Below are 19,692 nucleotides of genomic sequence, written 5' to 3'. Positions count from 1 at the left end.
TTCAGTATTATTGAAAACCATGAAAATGGGGCCTAATAATCCTTTTTGCTATTGGGGAGTTTTAAGTAGGAGGAGTGAGAAAAGTAAACTGTCATTTATCGGTACTTGTTTTTATGTCAAACTGTATTTAGTATGATTTACATCTATGTCCAATGCTGCTACTTTTTGTGGCGCTTTACAATAAACGATGATGATAATAATGACAAAGATGATGAGAATTAAAGAGCGAGTAAAAAATAATATTGCCTTAGCTAACTTATACCCCACAGCTTTGTAAAATAGATGTGTGAAATACTGTACTCAATTTTTGAATTAATTCTGTTTTCCAATATAATAATATGGTGGCAATGTGATACATATATGGTTACCAATGGATATGGAGGAGGAGAGAGGGTGGTATTACGATTTTACCATTTCTGGCGCAAAATATATGACTCACAGTAATTAGGAAAAAAATGTAAATGCAAAAGACATCATTAATGACCTATGGGAGCGTGCATCGTTGGTCATTCATTGCATACACACTGAACGATATGAACAATATATCATTGAACGTTATCGTACATATTGTTCATAAAAGTCATCTAGTGTGTATGTCACCGATCAAATTTCATAGACAAGCCAAGCCTAGTTGTAATTTTGTTGAAAGATTGATAACAAAGGCAGCTCCTAGTGCAATATATTCAATACATTTATGTGAGTCACTCAAAAACTGTGTAAAAAATAGTTTACGCCAAATCATAAAATATTTCTGGCATATCTTAACCAGAAATGGTAGTGGAACTTCCTCCAATCATTCATCCTATCTTCTAGAGCTCTCTCAACAAAACACATGACGTAAGACAATACTTGCCAACAATCTGGCTGCCCCTTCCGTGAGGGAGCAGCCAGATCGGCATGACTGGGGGGTGTGGCCAGCAAATGGGGGTGGGGCCGGCCAGTCGATGAGTGTTTGCGGGCGGGGGGCAGAGCCACGCAATCACGTCATATTGGCCCTGCCCCCGCTATACAGTGCCAATATTACAGGCAGTGTGAAGCAGGGGGCGGGGCCAAAATGACGCGATTCCACGTGAATCGCGTCACCGCCGTCCCTTGCTGCGGGGGCTTTACATATAAGTGCGGGGAGATAGGAGGGGTCGCCGGCAGCCGGGAGGTCGGGAGCGGCACCCGATTTTCGGGAGGCTCCCGACCAAATCGGGAGGGTAGGCAAGTATGTGTAAGACCATAGTTAAATATGTCCAATAATTCAATAATGTGTAATATAAAGTAACACATGTACAATACAAGGAATATAGGCTTATCTGAAAGCTCATCTATCAATCTCTCCTAAGACAGAACAGGAGCTTACAAGTTACCGCATATACAATCAAAAAACACCAGTATTATCAGGTAATTACTGTACATTTGTATTTTAATGTCTAAAAGTCAGTTTAGTTGTTTGTTTATATAAGGTCTTAGGTTATTAATGGAACTTACGACAACGGTTTGGAGTTCTCCACTCGATACAAACACAATGAGAGAGACATGCCTGAGCATACACTGCTATTGCAGTGCAGAAGCAATTACAATCTCCACCTTCATCACAAGCACAGGAATCTTTGACGCATGCATCATAATAGCTTTCAGGGTCCACCTTTAAGCATAAATATAGAATATTAAATCACTTATTTGATTCACAGTGTCATAGACCTTGCATAACCTAAACTACTAACAAGGTAAAGAGCTCAGGAGTGTCTGTAGTACCCTGTACTAACCTAATGGTGTCACTCCTCTGAAAATCTCTCTTGTGAATGTAAATCTATTTGATTATCTCTCCAGCATATACAGTACCAGAAGCTTTTAAAAAAGAAAAAATACCTCACCAATACAGCAGAAATGCACACTTTTAAAATGTCATAGGAGTTACCTGGAGACCTTTACTACATACTTTATACACCAGGTAATATGTATCATGCCTACATTTGCACTATACATGCAGTTTGTTCTAGCTTAGGTAAAAATCCTGTATTATGTCTTCGTAAATAGGATATCTTTTTTTGGTTCTGAGGGCATACATCCTATCTGAAGAATGACTGCTATCCTTCCCAGAATACTTTCTGCAACATGATAAATTAAAATTATCAGTACCTGGAAAAAATATTATAAAACAGTCTGGGACAGGATAATCTTCTTTATACCTTTCCCCATACATATGTTCTGCTGCAGTGCTAATCCTACAAGATGTTTCTGCTATTTCCTTGCACGAATAATGTCTGAAAAGGTGCCTTCAAGTAAAGATGTTGAGTGCAAATCAAATGCAATGTAATCTCAAAATATTGAACAGCTGCTTTAACCATATTGAAAGCAAGATTTCTGATTACAGAGTTGGGGTTATCACAGTTAATATAGCAAAAGCCTATAGATAATAATTCATTGACATCCCACATGTAGCGGTACTGAGGGACTTATTTATCAAAGAGTTTTATCATTCACAACGGAGTGATTAAACCTGTTGCGTATGATAATGGTCCTCCAGCCAATCAACTCACAACTTGCATCTGTTTGAAAAATGACAGTTGGCAGCTGATTGGCTGGAGCACCATTTATTATACACAACTAGTTTTATCACTCATTGTGAATGATAAAACTCATTGATAAATAAGGCCCTGAATTACAAGAGCATCTTATTTAGCCAAATGCAAATACAGCATCTTCCAGGATGGAGCAGTTGTTCTACATCATGAAAAAAGTTGCATATTAAACATGGGAGAATGTATTTGTCTAATACAGAAATCACAGGATTCACTGCTGGTTAACTATTTTGTGAATCATCTCTGAACCACCAATGTTTTGGCAACTAAATAAGTCCGATTGAAGAATCAGGAAATCCCATTTAAAAAGCAATGGTGATCAGCAATACGCTATGGCATTCCAACAACAGAGAGCTGGTACTGCAAGTACAACAGTCCTCCTACCATCTCATAGATCTCAGCACTACTTTTCCCTTTATAGGGATACTACTGTTTAATCTACAATACATAAATAATTAAAAAAAACAACAACAGCACTGCAGTGTTGAAAAAATAAATAAATAAATAATAAAAAAAAAATTATGCAGCATGTGCTGCTTTCCTATAGGAGATCCTGAAACCCCCCCATACTGTCATAAGTGATGTAAAAGCATTTTAGGGCTTTTTTCTTTTACTGTTAAAGTGAGCAGGGATCTTAGGGTTGCTCTCTGAACCCATTCTTAATAACTGCCCAGTCAACGATGGGGTTTGGAACAAGTGCTCTTCAGAGTGATACTGGCAACATTGGGGGGGGGGAGTGTGTTATGACATTTTATTATATTTCATCCCCATAGAGGCACCAGCCCAATGCTGGTCAGCCTGGGACTAGTTTTCACTATAGCAGGGGAGCCTAGGTGGATATGTATCAAACCTTCGCGAGAGGTAAAGTGGAGAAGTTGTCCATAGCAACCAATCAGCTTCTGTAATTTTATAGACTCTGCTAGATAAATGATAACTAGAAGCTAATTTGTTGCTATGTGATGTTATCTCTCTTGAAAGTTTGATACATCTCCCCTCTAGTTTCATATTAGGGTGAAAAGACTGTCTTAGTGCTAAGGGTATTTGGTATAGATACACTGGTCTTTTTTATATAGTTATTATTTATTTTACACCGTATACTGTGTATGGCAAGTGCTTTATTACAGGTGGCAGGTGTAGCTAAAAGTGCACTTCTTTGCTGAACAGGTCACAATAAAACAAAAAATAGGCCTTTTATTTGTTTATTTATGACTGTCAAATGAGTGCCGGTGTCTTATGTCATCGGTGATGCTTTTTATTCTATTTTCCAATCTTAGCACAATTAGCCATATACTCCTGGGACTAATTACTTGCCCAGAACTATGTCACATAACCTGATTTATCATTGGTAACCAGTGATGAATATAGACATGCCTGAATGCTTGTTTAGCTGCACACTATTCTCCACATTCTCTGCAAATTTGCACCTGGACAAACCAAGTTGTGATGCAAGGGGCGCAAATACATATTTTCTTGTGCAAAGAAAATTTTGCCTGCTTTCTATGCACATACAATAAGGCTGAGTAACTTGCACTTTACCCAGAGGAAATCCAAGTAAACTCTAGGGAAGCATACAAATACACTGATAGGGCTCTGGATCTTCTCCTTTACTCCTTTCTGAATTACAAATATTGCCTAATCATACTTGCTGATATCCTGGCTGCCCCTTCCGGGAGAGGCAGCCAGGGGGTGGGGCCAGTAAAAGGGGGTGTGACCGGGACAGCACATGCCATTTTGGGGCAGGGCTAGAGGCACCATATTGGCCACGCCCCCGCTACACAATGCCGAGATTTCCGGCATTGTGGAGCAGGGGGTGGGGTCATGATAACGCAATTCAACGAGAATCGCGTCATCAGCCCCCCAGCTGCGGGTGTTTGGGGTGGTATTGTGGGGGGGGGACTGAAGGAGCCGGGAGGCATGCTGATTCGCCCGACCAAATCGGGAGAGTAGGCATGTATGCTCTAAATTGAGAGTGTCATCAAATTATGTAGTTCCAATGTGAATTAAGCCCTGGACAAACAATACAAATATGTTCCCTATATTATACAGTATTCAGTTTAAATTACCTCAGAATGGCAGGGTTTGAATAATTTGCTGAGGATGATACTGCATTCCCTTTGTGCCCAGGATTTTCGGTGCGGGCTAATTTCACAGGGTTCTATCAGGTTTTGAACTTCTGGACATGTTGATTCCAGTTTCCAGCTGTTACCAAATTCAACAACATCTTGTACTGTGAAGTGTCCTCTGGTTGTGAAGTCATTGACTGAATTGCCATCATAATTTCCACAGAGGCCACACACATGATTCTATTGAATAGTAAAAGAAACAGAGAAGGGAATATATATATATATATATATATTTATATATACAGTATATAAAACTAACATGGAGATACATTGTGCAAATCATACAAATATGGAAAACCCTTCAAAAGATAAACGAAACATAGTGTTAGTAAGCGAGTAATCATGTGTTGAGCAATAGCTAAATCTCCATGTCCCCAGAGGATCTCAGGTCCTTGTATGAGATACATTGCACCACTTACCTCATACATAGCAGCGTTAATAATGCTGATATGCATGTACAATTGCAATTAAAATTGCAAAAGACAGCTATTTCAAAAAGATCTGCCCTTTGCGAATAGAGGACTTGCGGGTTTATGACCCGGGAGTCCTTCTGCACATGTGCGGCAAGCGCAAGCACGAGCTGCGAGGAACCCTGAAAGGAATCTTACTGCATCCATCATGGGGAATATTGTGAAAGCAAGCCCATAGGCTTCTATTAGGCAATGTCATCTATAGATGGAGTTGCCTATCAAGTATAAGCTCTGGCAATTTTTTACTTTCAGGAGCTTTGTACATATGGGAAATACAGAAAAATCTCAGAAAATAGCAGTTTTCAGAGTTTTGTCAGCATTTTAGTGTTAGTGCATCCCCTCCTTAAAGAGGGATTGTATATAGAAGCCTTGGTGGAGTTTAGAAGTTGGGAGTATATTTGTTTTCAGTGTCCAAAGCATTTCAATAGTGAAGGTAGATGACAGAATATTTGATAAAGTTGTGAAAGGTACAGACCTTTTGCCAATTTTGCCAGTACAGTTTCTGGCTTTATCAAATGAAGGTTTACTAAAGCTTCTAAAAATAGTAAAAAAGTAATGATTTTGCCCATAGCAACCAATCAGATTAGGTTTGTCATTTTCTAGGATGCAATTTAAAAATGATTGATACAGTAAAATCTGATTGGATGATATGGGCAACATCACTATTTTTAATTTTTAAAAGCTTTAGTAAATCTACCCTTATGACTCTGATGCTAGCCACTGTTTGATTATATGGTTTAGCTGATATTTATAATCCTGTGATGTCAGACCAGACATACTGAGCGGGCGATTGGTAAGTGTGTATAGCTTACCAATTCGCCTCAGTCTGCTGACCAATCATTCGCCGTTGGTAGTGTGTACCCAGCATTAGAATTGATAAAATGTAGTGCAGATAATTCATAAACACTTTATCACATGTAACATTAGTTGCTGATAATTTGCAGATACATACATGAAAAGTACAAGCAGTCAGGTGAGATACAGAAGCTAATATTAATTGTAGGAATGTGACTACAGTAAGTTGTTTTATCATCCCCTTAAAAATCATGTACAGCATGCAAACCATCTTGGAATATAACACATACAGTTTACAAGTATAAATAAAACTTACTTGTAAAGCTTGTGGGATCTTGATAGTAATACTTGTCTTTTTATCCCAAATCAGGAATATTCCATTACTTGCTTCAATGACCAAATAAAGACTAATATTTCGGACCTTGAAAGGGGACTCTAACACATCTCCCTCATTGATTAATTCCATATCACCATCTGTTAATAGGAGGATGTAGCCCTAAAGATAAGTAAGCTTATTGTTAAATTTAAGTACAAAAAACTCAGGTTAAGTTGTGCACTATTGCTATTTTTATTGGCTACAAGTACTCTCTGCAATTTTTCATCATATAATCTGACATTAAGCTTGTTTCCAAAATTTGTTTTAAGGGTCTGAAAATAAATATGATTTTATTTTGTACAGTTTCAGTCTATTTCAGCATTCAAGGGCAAGCACGTCCATCGTGACTTAATGTATGAGCCAATAAGAGGTACCCAGAAGCATACCTCATACATTAACTCCTACGTTCAGTAGAAATTCCTTCACATTGATATTTGACACAGCTATCCTAACTAGAGATGTGCTGTTCAGTTTTCCTAAAATATGAACACATCCAAAATTAGGGGTTCAAAGTCGAATTGAGTCATAGTGCGGAATCATTTGGGGTTTCAACCAAGTCTGCTGGCAGTTCGGAACTCTAATTTAAAAACTGAACTCAGGTTTCGGATTACTTGTAAACAGGTCCAAATTACATGATTTTAGCTGTTTTTATCGATTTTTAAGGAATCCAAAACACCACCAAAACAAAATCTGAACCAAAACACTCAAGGGTGGTTTTGCCAAAACCACAGCATGATAATGAATTAGAACCAAAACACGGGGGTCCACACACATCTCTAATTCTAACCCATCAGAGGTGGCAGGTCCTATTAGCCTCTCCTAAGTAAGTCCTCATGTATTACTTGCCAAAAAGGCTGAATTGCTTGTTAATTTATGGACAATTATCATTTTGTTGTTATAGTCTCTGCTCTGTCTCGGTTGTGTCAACAAGGGCATATGCTAAAAGACCAATGTATGACCTGCTGTGTTACTAATGCACTTATCAAACTGGACTGCACTGTTCAGAGGGGAACCTCTAAAATGATTTGTGTTAGTCTTATTTGGATGTTCCTTGCATTTACACTTTCTTATTTTACTACTTCATAGTCCCCAAACACATTTCATATATTTTTGCATACGTAGGATGCACAGTTTCCCCTAGAGGACATTTTCCTTGGGCACCAAGAAATGTAAACACAACATTGAGTGTAGTGCAATGTACTGACATGGAAATAGAAGATACTGAACACTAATCTTATCCTAGAACATCCATTCTCAGTGATAATACAGTTGATTTCCCATAATGTAGAACCATGTCATATTTTTCCACATCTCAAGCACAAATCCCCTCTCACCTCAGGGTTGTCTTAACAGCAGTGTGGGCCTGGGCAAAGCAATGGTCAATAAAATTAAACCGTCCGCATGCCCCTCAGACATCCCACACATGCAGAGAGACTCTGTCTGACTGGTCTGCAGCCGGCGTATGAAGTGAAACTGGAACTGAGGTGAGTACTCGTCAACGGGGGGGTTAGATCAGAATAGAGTGCATCGGCAGCCGGCTTGTAAAAATATCACAAATTTACCAACTGGCCGCGGCTACAGGGGGCAAGTTGGCGGGCACCTACAAGCTTCAGGCCCTTGGGCAACTGCCCAACAAGCCCAATGGAAGAGGTGGCCCTGTCTCACCTGACTGGGAGTTGCTACGGTATGATGAGCTATGTGAAAGTGGGTGGCTATCCCTTATATAATAATAGCATTTAAAATAAATACTAATGTTCATACATATCCTATAATCTCTTTTTGTAAAAATGTGCATCATATATTGCTGGAAACTAGCATACCTGTCTATACCTTGATTAATGTTATGGACTATAACTAAGGGAAGGCCTTTTCCATAAATATTCCAACATTTGTGTGAGGAACTCCTGTCTAGTATTTAACTTACTGTATCTTCCCCACAAACCCCATACAGTCAGGTGCATAAATATTGGGACATTGACAGAATTTTCATATTTTGGCCTCTCTTCACCACCACAATGGCTTTGAAATGAAACAAACAAGATGTGCTTTAACTGCAGACTTTCAGATTTAATTTGAGTGTAATTACATCCAAATCAGGTGACCGGTATAGGAATTACAAAGGTTTCTATATGTGCCTCCCACTTTTTAAGGGGCCAAAATAATGGGACTATCAACTCAAAAGCTATTTCATGGACAGGTGTGGCCTAGTCCTTCGTTATTTCATAATCAATTAAGCAGGTCAAAATCTGGAGTTGATTCTAGGTGTGACATTTGCATTTGGAATCAGTTGCTGTCGACTCTCAATATGAGATCCAAAGAGCTGTTACTATCAGTGAAGCAAGCCATCATTAGGCTGAAAAATCAAAACAAACCGATCAGAGAGATAGCAAAAACATTAGACCCGGAAGACCACGGAAAACAACTGTGGTGGATGACAGAAGAATTATTTCCCTGGTGAAGAAAAACCCCTTCACAACAGTTGGCCAAATCAAGAACACTCTCCAGGAGGTAGGTATATATGTGTCAAAGTCAACAATCAAGAGAAGACTTGAGTGAATATAGAGGGTTCACCACAAGATGAAAACCATTGGTGAGCCACAAAAACAGGAAGACCAGATTAGAGTTTGCCAAACAACATCTAAAAAAGCCATTACAGTTCTGGAACAACATCCTATGTATAGATGAGACAAAGATCAACTTGTACCAGAGTGATGGGAAGAGAAGAGTATGGAGAAGGAAAGGAACTGCTCATGATCCAAAACATACCACTTCATCAGTGAAGCATGGTGGTGGTAGTGTCATGGCGTGGGCATGCATGGCTGCCAATGGAACTGGTTCCCTTGTATTTATTGATGATGTGACTGCTGACAAAAGCAGCAGACTGAATTCTGAAGTGTTTCAGGCAATATTATATGCTCATATTCAGTCAAATGCTTCAGAACTCATTGGACGGCGTTTCACAGTGCAGATGGACAATGACCCGCAGCATACTGCAAAAGCAACCAAAGAGTTTTTTAAGGCTAAAAAGTGGAATGTTATGCAATGGCCAAGTCAATCCCCTGAGCTGAATCCGATTGAGCATGCATTTCACTTGATGAAGACAAAACTGAAGGGAATATGCCCCAAGAACAAGCAGGAACTGAAGACATTTGCAGTAGAGGCCTGGCAGAGCATCTCGAGGGATGAAACCCAGCATCTGGTGATGTCTATGCGTTCCAGACTTCAGGCTGTAATTGCCTGCAAAGGATTTCAACAAAGTATTAAAAAGTGAAAGTTAGATTTAGGATTGTTTAGTTTGTCCCATTACTTTTGGCCCCTTAAGTGTGAGGCACATATAGAAACCGTTGAAATTCCTACACCATTCACCTGATTTGGATCTAATTACCCTCAAATTAAATCTGAAAGTCTGCAATTAAAGTACATCTTGTTTGTTTCATTTCAAAGCCATTGTGGTGGTGAATAGAGGCCAAAATATGAAAATTCTGTAAATGTCCCAATATTTATGCACATGACTGTATATACTCCACATCTACTCCACCATCATCATAGTGACTTACTCCATGCATACCCGTCACATTTGAATATACAAGCCAATAGCCCAGATGCTCAAAAGTGCACTGAGTTACTGTAGATATATTACACCTTACATAACTAGAACAACCATAATAAGTCATGGCCTCCGATAATAATTATGAGAACCATGACAAATTGTGAACATGGGCCCTCCTTTCCTAGAGAGATGAGTTTGAAAAATGTTATTTCTTACAATCCCAGGCTCCTGTAGTATCCACACCCCTGTTGAACATTCCTATCACCCCTGTATCCATTGATCGACCTTTAGGAAATCCCTCACATGCCAGTTGCCATGTATCCCTATGTATGGACTGACCACTCCCCTCTGAGCAAAAAGAAGCACTCATAGAGGCTCATGATCACACATCAGCCCATTGAGAGTGCATGCAGAGATCGGTATCTATACAGTGCTGAGAGGAACTTCAGTTCCCCTTTAAGCACTAGCAGTTTTGTATTTGGATTTTCCAGTAGTCACAGACGGCCAATGTCACAGCCCTACAAGGAAGATGAGGAAGTGATTTCTTCCGCTAAGCCGTTCTGAGTCTGAGGAAGAAGGCAAGGGGGAGAAAGGAAAGCCTGCAGTCACATGGGATAAGACCGAGTCAGGGAAATCCCACCAGCCTGTAGTACCATTCTGCATGACAGTGCCAGACAATTGATTAGCGAAACTGGTAGTGCCAGATATGCTGGGTGAGCCCCCGACTAGGGCCCGTAATCAATTAGCGGCAAAAAGTTGGAATAGGCGAAAAAGTATCGCGGATGACATAATTTCACCTGGCGGAAACTTATCTCCGTATTCAAATACAAACACTTTTTGCGTCCACGGAAAGGCAATGCAATGTAATCAGCAAAAATGTTTCACCTCTGAATAGGTGGTGAAAAAAAGTGCAAAATCGTGGGAACACTATATACATATAAAATACAATATAAACACCCCACTAATATTAAGAACAACAAGAAATTGTATGAATGTGTAGGAGCGCTGCCTTTTGTTCTCTTTAGAACAAAATCTTAAATCACATATTTTCTTTATCTTTTCACATAATCTACCTGTATTTTAAACATATTTTCGCTATTTCTATTGTTATAATCTGAAGATATCAGAATCTTATCACATATTAAATAAAAGTTATGTTTTAGTTAATACTAGTATAGTGCACCATCTTAGGACATTTCATTCCCCCCTCTTTTTGTTGTTGTGAACTAAATGTACTACTGCAAATGCTACATATGAGCTATAAGGACATGTTTAGTTGCTTTTACTTTTTTGACCTTGCTTTAAGCAAAAGTTAGTTTATTATTATTAATAACAATAATACATCATAATAATAATCTATATAATACAAATTGCAGCCGAGAGAAATGCCATCATTGTGAATGCGATGAGGGGACAGACCACAAGGAGAAGAGGACTGGAAACGGGATAAGCATTTGGGTATTAAAAAAATAGAGGTGCAATTAATGGGACGGCAGAATAAACAAGTAAGTCTTGAGTCTTTTCTTAAAGATCTCTAGAGTGGAGGCATCTCGGACTATGTGAGGCAGCAAGCTTCAAACAGTTGGAGCTGCAAAGCTAAAATCTCTGGCTCCAAATGGAGATTCTACGTAGGGTTAGTAGTTCTTCAGCGGCAGATAGAAGTGAGTAAATAGGTGTATAGGGAGATGGAAGCTATTACAAGTATCTAAGATCTCATTATGTTGGAATTTGAAAGACAGTAAGCCAATGTTGAAATTGATTTATAATCTTACAGTCAGTGAGTAAAGTGATATGAATAGAAAACAGGTGGTATGTATGTGGGGGATACGTTTAAAAAGCCAGCGGCCGTCCTTACCGCTGGCTTCCCGAATCCTCTATTCCACCTAGGGTTAAATGACAGGCGTCTAAAATCTAGACGCCTGTCATTTTCCCGACGCCTGGAGACAGGCGCCTGGCATCCCAACCGAAGGGATGCCGGGCGCCACATGCTGATAGTCGCTGGCGGGAGGATTAGGTTTAGGGCTCCCGGGGGGAAATTAGGGTTAGGCACACCCCCGGGAGGGTTAGGCTAGGGAGGGAGGGTTAGGGTTAGGCACCCCCGGGTGGGGGACTTGGTGTTAGTCACCCCCACGGGGGACTTAGGTTTAGGCAGTGGGGAAGGGGGGGTTAGGGTTAGGCACTTGAGGGGGGAGGTTATGGTTAGGCACTTGGTGGGGAGGTCAGGGTTAGGCACCCCTAAGGAGGGTTAGGGGGGTTGGTTAGGTTAGTTTATACTTACCTTAGGGACGATCGGGATTTCCAGCGCTGTCAGGCTTCCGCTGCTGGGCTCTGCTCTTTTGTCGGGATGCCGCGCCGGGAATCGAACTGCCGGTCATGCGGCAGCCGGGATCCCATACCGAATGCGTATGTGGCAACAATGGGATGCTTAGTGTGCAGCCTGGCTGCTGCATTTTTTTCCAGAGACAAGTGGTGCCCTTATTTTTCTGGGAGACCCAGGTAGAGGACATTGCAGTAGTAGAAGCATGAGGATACACATGCATGTATGAGTGTATGATCTTGTGGGGAAAACATTGATTCATTCTAGTTACAGTATGTTCTTCAGATGAGAAAAAATTAATATTAGATCATCTCTGATATTTTGGGTTTAAATGTCAAGCCATAATGAAAGAGATAATACCAAAATTCTGTACATGATCAGTGTTTGGCAACTCAGATCCCCCAAGCTTAAGCCTGATTGGTTTTCTCAGCTGTATTTTTTTAATTCTTTGGTGATATCCCATCATAGGAACCCTTGTTTCATCTGAAATATTTATCCACATTTGGACCTACAGTAATTGTGACTCAAAATCAGGCCCATTGTATTTTCTTTTCTGTTCAAAAAAATAAAGGGAATGCAAAAGATAGGTTCAGAACCAAAGGATAAGTATGTTGTAAAAATGGGTGGTGGGTCAAATAGCAGAAGGTTGGGATAGATATAACAGATGTGCAAACATACATGGGAAGACAAATGAAGAAAATCTAGCACAGACATGAAAGGTAGAGACTGACACAGCCCTAAGTGTAAGAAGCAGACATAGACAGTGTTAGGAGAGATACTGCCACATGCAAGGAGGAGAGAAGTTGGTGTATACAGGGGACTGGCAGAGAGACTGTTTCAGACTGGGAAAGCAAAGAGAGGATGGTGCTAACTGAGCAAGAAGATACAGGATGGCACAGACGGGGAAAGAAAAAAATGCAGACACCTGCAGTGACGTAGACAGGACTGGCACAGACAGAGACACACATGAGAACAGTAGAGATGCTGATGCAGACAGGTCATGGGCAGAGAGGCTGGTGCAGAAATGGAACTGGTAGAAACTGGCACAGTCAGTGGACAAGTACAGAGGCTTGTGCAGGAATGGTAATGACAGAGAGGCAGAGAAGGCACAGACAGAGGAGGTAGGGAGTCTGGATAGGACAAAACAAGAGCAAAGATGCACAGATGGGAAACGGCAGAAAGGCTGGCGCAAAAAGTCTGACACAGACTGTGGAATGGCAGGGGCTTGTGTAGACGGTGGAAGGACAGAGAGTTTGACATGAGTAGGATAAGGGCAGAGGGTCTTGAACAAAGAATGGAATGGCAACGAAGCTGGTGCAGTCAGAGGAATGGCAGATGCTGACGCAGAGAGGCTGGTGCAGACAGGCAAAAAGAAAAAAGGCTGGCACAGACATGGGAATAGTAGAAAGGGCTGGTTTAGACAGGGCAGAAACTAAGAAAATTACACAGACTGGGAAAGGAGAAAGAGACTGTTGCAGATGTGATAGGCAGTGAGACTGCAAAGTAAAGGGTAAGGGGGCAAAGAAACTAATGCAGACTGTGGAACTGTAGAGAGGGTAGAGTAAACAGGCAAGGGGAGAGAAACTGGCACAGTTAGCACAAGGACAGAGGATGGAGAAAACACGACAATGAGAGAGACTGGGAACAGATGGGGTGGGGAGAGGATGGTGCACAGGGGAAGGTTAAAAAAGGTTGTCACAGACTGGAGAGGAAAAGAGAGGTTGGTATAGCTAAAATAATGTTGAGAGGATGGCACAAGTAAGAGAAAGGTAAAGAGCCTGGCACATACATGAAAGTAAGTGAGGTAGACTAAAACAAACATGATAGGGTTTTTTACATTGAAAGTGGTCCCGCACTGATTATGTGATAGTGATCTTAAACCTGAGGTAGATATTCTTAATACTTATATAATATAATATAGCTTTTAAGCCTGTATGACTCCAATAGTTATTAGATGTTTCTAGTTTCCGGAGGTGCCCCCAGACTTAATTGTTTCAATAGTATATTTCTCACAACAGAAGGGAAAAGGGAAGAGAAAAGGGAAAGGAAGCAACTGTTTCTGGTCTGGTGCACTAACAGGCTGGTGCCTGTTAGTGCACCAGACTAGAAACAGTTGCTTCCTTTCCCTTTTCTCTTCCCTTTTCCCTTTTGTTGTGAGAAACATGATAGGGTGATTGAAAAGTAAGACAAATTGTACTTTGTTTTCCTTCCAGTGCTTGCTTCATGTACATGGGGAGGAGGAGATTTTCCTCCTGCAGCAAAGTGGAGGTGATCTCAGAGGGTAGGCAACAATTTGTGTTGCACTAACTGACCTCATCCAGAAAAATAGCATTGGCAATATTGTGCCAACACAGAACTGAGCAAAGCCATTCCAGTGCTTAGTATATTTTAATTTCATCTTAAAAAAAAACACCAAGAAAACAAGATATGTCAACCATGGCTGCCGCACGATTAGCACCATGCGTCAGCAGATATTGAGATGCAGGCTAGAACATTGGGCAGTAGGGTCCACCGGGAATCTGTCTACTTCCCCGATGGGCCAGACAGATGCTGGTGCTGGATATAGCGCATACAGTAGTTGAATTGGATGACAAGAGAAGTGTTGGATGGAACCAGAGGTAGCTTGTTTTATGTAATATCTTGCTTTCTGGTATTCAATCCAGGAGACATGCAGATTTTAATGTAACTTCAGTGGAAACAGAAGATAGAGTTTAATTCAATGTCAACTAGTGCCAGAAGACAAGCTTTTAATTTCAGAAAACATGCTCGTGTGGAATACTTAACATTGAAGAAAAATCCTTGAATATTGAGCATGATTTTTCTAGTAAATTTGTTTTAATTTAAGCTGATTTACATTTTAAGAATGTAAAAGGGGGGCATGCTACTAATGAGTTAGCAGAGAGGCTGGTGCAGACAGGCAAAAAGAAAAAAGGCTGGCACAGACATGGGAATAGTAGAAAGGCTGGTTTAGACAGGGCGTGTCATTTATACCTTTCTTACCATTAAGATTTCTTAAAGTTTAAGCAACACTGCAGTTAGGAGAACCTTACATAACTTAGAACAGTGTTTTTCAACCTCGGTCCTCAGGACCCCTAACAGTTTATATTTTCCAAGCTAGGCACAGGTGTATTATCAACTGTCACATTTTATAGATCCACAGGTGACCATGAAACTATGAACTATTTGGGGTCATGATGACACTGTTTGAGAACCACTGACTTATAACACAGTGTTAAGGACATCTTAGCGGCATTATGAAACCGTTAAGGTCTCTTGAATGACAGAGTTTAGAGCAACTGGGTCATGGTCATTATTATCTTGTGCTTAGCAGTTAAGTGCATGGTACCAGCAATTGAATAAAGATGAGAAACATTGTATTTACTAACCAGACTTTTTTGGATTTCAAACTTTAATTTCTCCCTTTATTTCCCCCCCCCCAGCAAGTAATCGCTAAATCATTCCACAATTTCCTCAGATATACACAGTATAACATACAGTACCTTCTGTTACTATCTTCATTTCTTCACACGCTACAAGTACACACATAGCTAGGATTGTATGGGAAGTCAACAACTCACATCTAAAAACATTTTGATAGTTTTGGCGCAGGATTCAGTACCACATTGGACGTTTTCAGAAATTATTCGAAATGTTCCACTTGTTACACTTGATCCACAGAAATCCTAAAAAAAATCACAATGTAGTATAAACTCTATATAAATACAAAACATAAAAATGGCAAATAATTATATTTTCCCTTGCAGAAAATACATTAAAATGCAAATAGTTTTGGAATAATTTTGGCCATGCATCTAGTATACTAAGTAGTAAGTACCAAATGTTAATGGAGAGGTTTGTTTTTTAACTTTCTTTGATATTTGTTTTGGTTTCCTGTCTTAATGTTTTCTTCTGTTTTTTCCAGAGTGCTTTTATTTAATGTGTAGTTTCAGAAAAGTGCGTCCCCAAAAATAGTATCGGTAGTACTGTACATATCAGTTTTAGGATAACTCCAATATAACACTTTATAATATCATAAAAAGGTAGGACAATAGGATAACTCCAATATAACACTTTATAATATCATAAAAAGGTACAAAGAACCAACACAGCACTGTTTGGATTTAAAATCCAATTTTTTTTTTAAATGCTAGTGCAATGCAAGCACAGTAATGTCACATAGTCACTCACATTTGTGGGACAGTTTTTTTATTGTTGCTAATTCCATTTTTTTTTTTGCATTAAAAGCAAGTCAGAATCCTCTTTTGACTCCCCCTGCATAATCGTGTGTCATCCAGTACATATCAAACAGATGGCATCACTCGTGTTTGAACTTGTGTCAAATAGCAGTGTATATCTGGCCTAAAGGCATCACTTAATGACACATTAAACAAGTTTACAAGTTTATTTGCTACATTCTGCAAATGGTCTTACTAACCTATTATTTAGTATAAAGTACTGCCACTTCCAGGCTCTGTTGGAATGCTTAGACTGTACTTTTATTATAATGTTATTAAAGAAAAGTATATATACAGTATATACAGTCTATATAGACTTGGAAATGAGTCATCAGAAGGCACAACATACAATACAAGACAATTAAAAAATCCACTAGTCAGTAAAATGCATAATACTGATGTTGAAGTTAGGCAAAGTAGTGTATCTATTAAGAACAGGAGATACAACTAACATTGAGACATTTGTATTTTGTACAAAAATAACTCTCCTAAAAAGAAGCCGTTGAGATGACACTTTGTATTATTAGGAGTTTCAGACTGACACTTTATTCAAATAATACCTGAACAAGGGTATATTCACACTGTCCGCTGTATCGAAATTGTTTGTTGTCAAATGTTATGTAATTTCCTTCCCCATACACATCACACTGTGCCATGGTTCCAGTTTTCTCACAGACCCAGGTCTGATTAGAACAGGTACTGATAATACATAGCAAAACAGAGTTTTAACTTTCTCCAGCGTTCAAGACTTCATAATCAGTTTTCATACACATACTAGTAATTAATTTATAATTTAAATACATTTTAAAGAACATCTTTGAGAATATTATTTTCCAATTGTAAAAGTGATCATTTAGAGCCATGTAAAATTTCATTTAAACAAGTACAGTATGCAAACTTCTGCCCATCCAAAAGGAGAAGTTACATTCCACAAAGGTAGTCACCACACCTTCCACATAAGAAGAAACACCAACACTCATGTTGGTGGATTTTATATATGTTTAATTTGTGTTACAATACATAGTGTTGCACTTTACTATGAGAAGCGCTTTTATCTTTGTTTCATTTTGAGGAATATCAAATACTCCGCCATCTAAGAATATCACTCCAAAAAATATAAATTGCTAGGTGCATTTATTCAAGAAATCCCTTTGTGAGTAGTTCCAGTAATACTCTGGATAAAGTGTTCATACATGCTACACATTAGATATACAGTATGTTTAATTTTTTTCAGATATTTTTGAACTTCCATTGAAAATTAACCAGATGTCCTATACCTCAATTAGGAAAGTGCTGTACCACATGGGTGTTGGTGTTTATTCTTGATAATTTACCAGTAATCCATTCTATTATCTGTGCAAATAGATTAGAATGTTTTAATGAGTATCACAAAATGAATCCAAAAATAAAATAAATAATAATAATAATAATAATATTTCCAGGTAGATAATATATTTTCCTGATAATATTATAAAAGTACTGTAGCTGTAGAAGGCTTATTATGTGGCCTTATAGCTAATTGCATTCAGCTATACACCAGCGCAAATAAGCACAATTCGCTCTAAAATAGATCTTTTAAAAAAAAAATACTATCTTGTGAAAGCTTCTTAAACTAATATCAAGCACAATAAATAAGTCCTATAACTTATATATTATAGTATTTATTTATTGTGCTTGATATTTGTTTAAGAAGCTTTCACAGTATTTTTTTTTTTAAAGATCTATTTTAGAGCGAATTGTGCTTATTGGCGCTGGTGTATAGCTGAATGCAATTAGCTATGAGGCCACATAATAAGACTTCTACAGCTCACGGAAGCATTTTGAATAATACTCTTACAAACTAAGGGGGAGATTTATCAAAGTGTGGAGAGTGATAAAGAGGATAGAGATAAAGTACCAACCAATAGGCTCCTGACTGTCTTTTTTTGTAAAATGACAGAAGCTGATTGGTTAGTACTTTTATCTTTCCACTTAATCACTCTCCAAGCTTTGATAAATATTCCCCTAAATGCCTGATTCTAAGTCAAAAAAGTATCATGTATAGCTGCTGGAAGCTTCTTCCTTCCTTATGCTAGTGCAAGAATCTGCGTGTGACCGAAAAGGGACGTGACCAAATTACCATAATTCACGCACCCTAAATGTAGCTATTTAACGTCAGGCTGGGGGTGAGCCCAGCACTACGTCAGTAGCTGGTCTGCCCCCAGCTTTCTCCCTGCACTGAATGGATTCTGCGTGCATGCGCATGGCATCCATTCTTCGCCACGCGACCGCCAATAGGACACTTCATGCTGCGGGTGGAACAGCAGGGCAATGCCCGAAAAACTGGACTGTCCCACTGAAATCGGGAATGGGTGGGAGGGGTGCGCCCTCTATGGGGTTGCACTGGTCGAACATGCATCGAGCCGGCCCTGCCAATGGTAAAGGACCAGGGTATGGTCATTCCACAGCCCAAAACTACTTCAAGGGACTAACAGCCTGATTCAGATGTGGACGCTATTTCAATGTTCACGCAGTTTAGCGATTATTTGTGGACTGCGCATGCATCTTAGCCACAGTGCACATGTGCAGCAATTGAAATGCGATCAAATGGGACTACCGCTGTAGTAAGGTTTTATTTGCAAATGATTGACAGGAGCCATTTTGTGTGAGGTAACAAGGAGTGGTGGCAAAAATGTGTGCGTGCCATGACTGTTTTCAGGGAGTGTATCTGCCTACATCTTTGATCCGATAAGCAGAAAATATGGCGCCAGTGTTTCAGCTCCCGCGTCCATTCTTTTTGACAATAGGGTTACTCAGATGGTCGTTCTGCAACCACTGATGAGTATTTGTATGCAGTTGCTTGGATCTGTGAGGCCACTGGTGGGAGTCTCAATCCATTTCCAGGCAGCTGTAGCATATTTTTTGCATGTGTACAAAATCGCAGCTCCTAATGCATAAGCATCCACATCTGAATCAGGACCTAAGTAAAGCTCTGTTGAGCAAGATTGTTTACTAGGCTTTTTAAGAATGTCCTGGCTTTGATTTGTCATATTACTGTTTGTTCATCCCATGTGGTTGGGTATGAAATCCCAGCAGTCAGGATGCCTGCTGTCAAAATTCCGACAGCGGCATCCCGATGCTGGGAATCCTGACAGGGGTCGTGTAAGTATGTTAACCCTCATTTACTTGCTCTTTCTGGAATGAGCCACCAGGTCCTGTGCTAATCTGTTAGCGCCAGGTGTCTCTTTTTGCCAAAAATGCATCTAAGTTGCAATGC

The 19,692-nt window shown here is 39.6% G+C and overlaps 1 protein-coding gene across 1 annotated transcript in view; it reads right to left on the bottom strand.

The window, feature by feature from the left end:
• Positions 1-19,692, bottom strand: part of LOC148525213 (uncharacterized) — an 88,835-nt gene that overhangs the window by 52,842 nt on the left and 16,301 nt on the right. The window contains exons 3-6 of the mRNA XM_088471024.1: positions 6,728-6,810; positions 6,275-6,454; positions 4,634-4,873; positions 1,477-1,633 (exon numbers count right to left, since the gene is read on the bottom strand). Coding sequence (XP_088327150.1) covers positions 1,477-1,633; positions 4,634-4,873; positions 6,275-6,454; positions 6,728-6,810 — 660 coding nt within the window. The remainder of the gene's footprint in view (positions 1-1,476; positions 1,634-4,633; positions 4,874-6,274; positions 6,455-6,727; positions 6,811-19,692) is intronic.

The sequence above is a fragment of the Taudactylus pleione genome, unplaced genomic scaffold (genome assembly GCF_031769625.1).
Source record: "Taudactylus pleione unplaced genomic scaffold, aTauple2 ptg000109l, whole genome shotgun sequence".
NCBI classification, from domain to species: Eukaryota; Metazoa; Chordata; class Amphibia; order Anura; family Myobatrachidae; genus Taudactylus; species Taudactylus pleione.
This window is presented reverse-complemented; position numbering and strand designations above follow the sequence as displayed.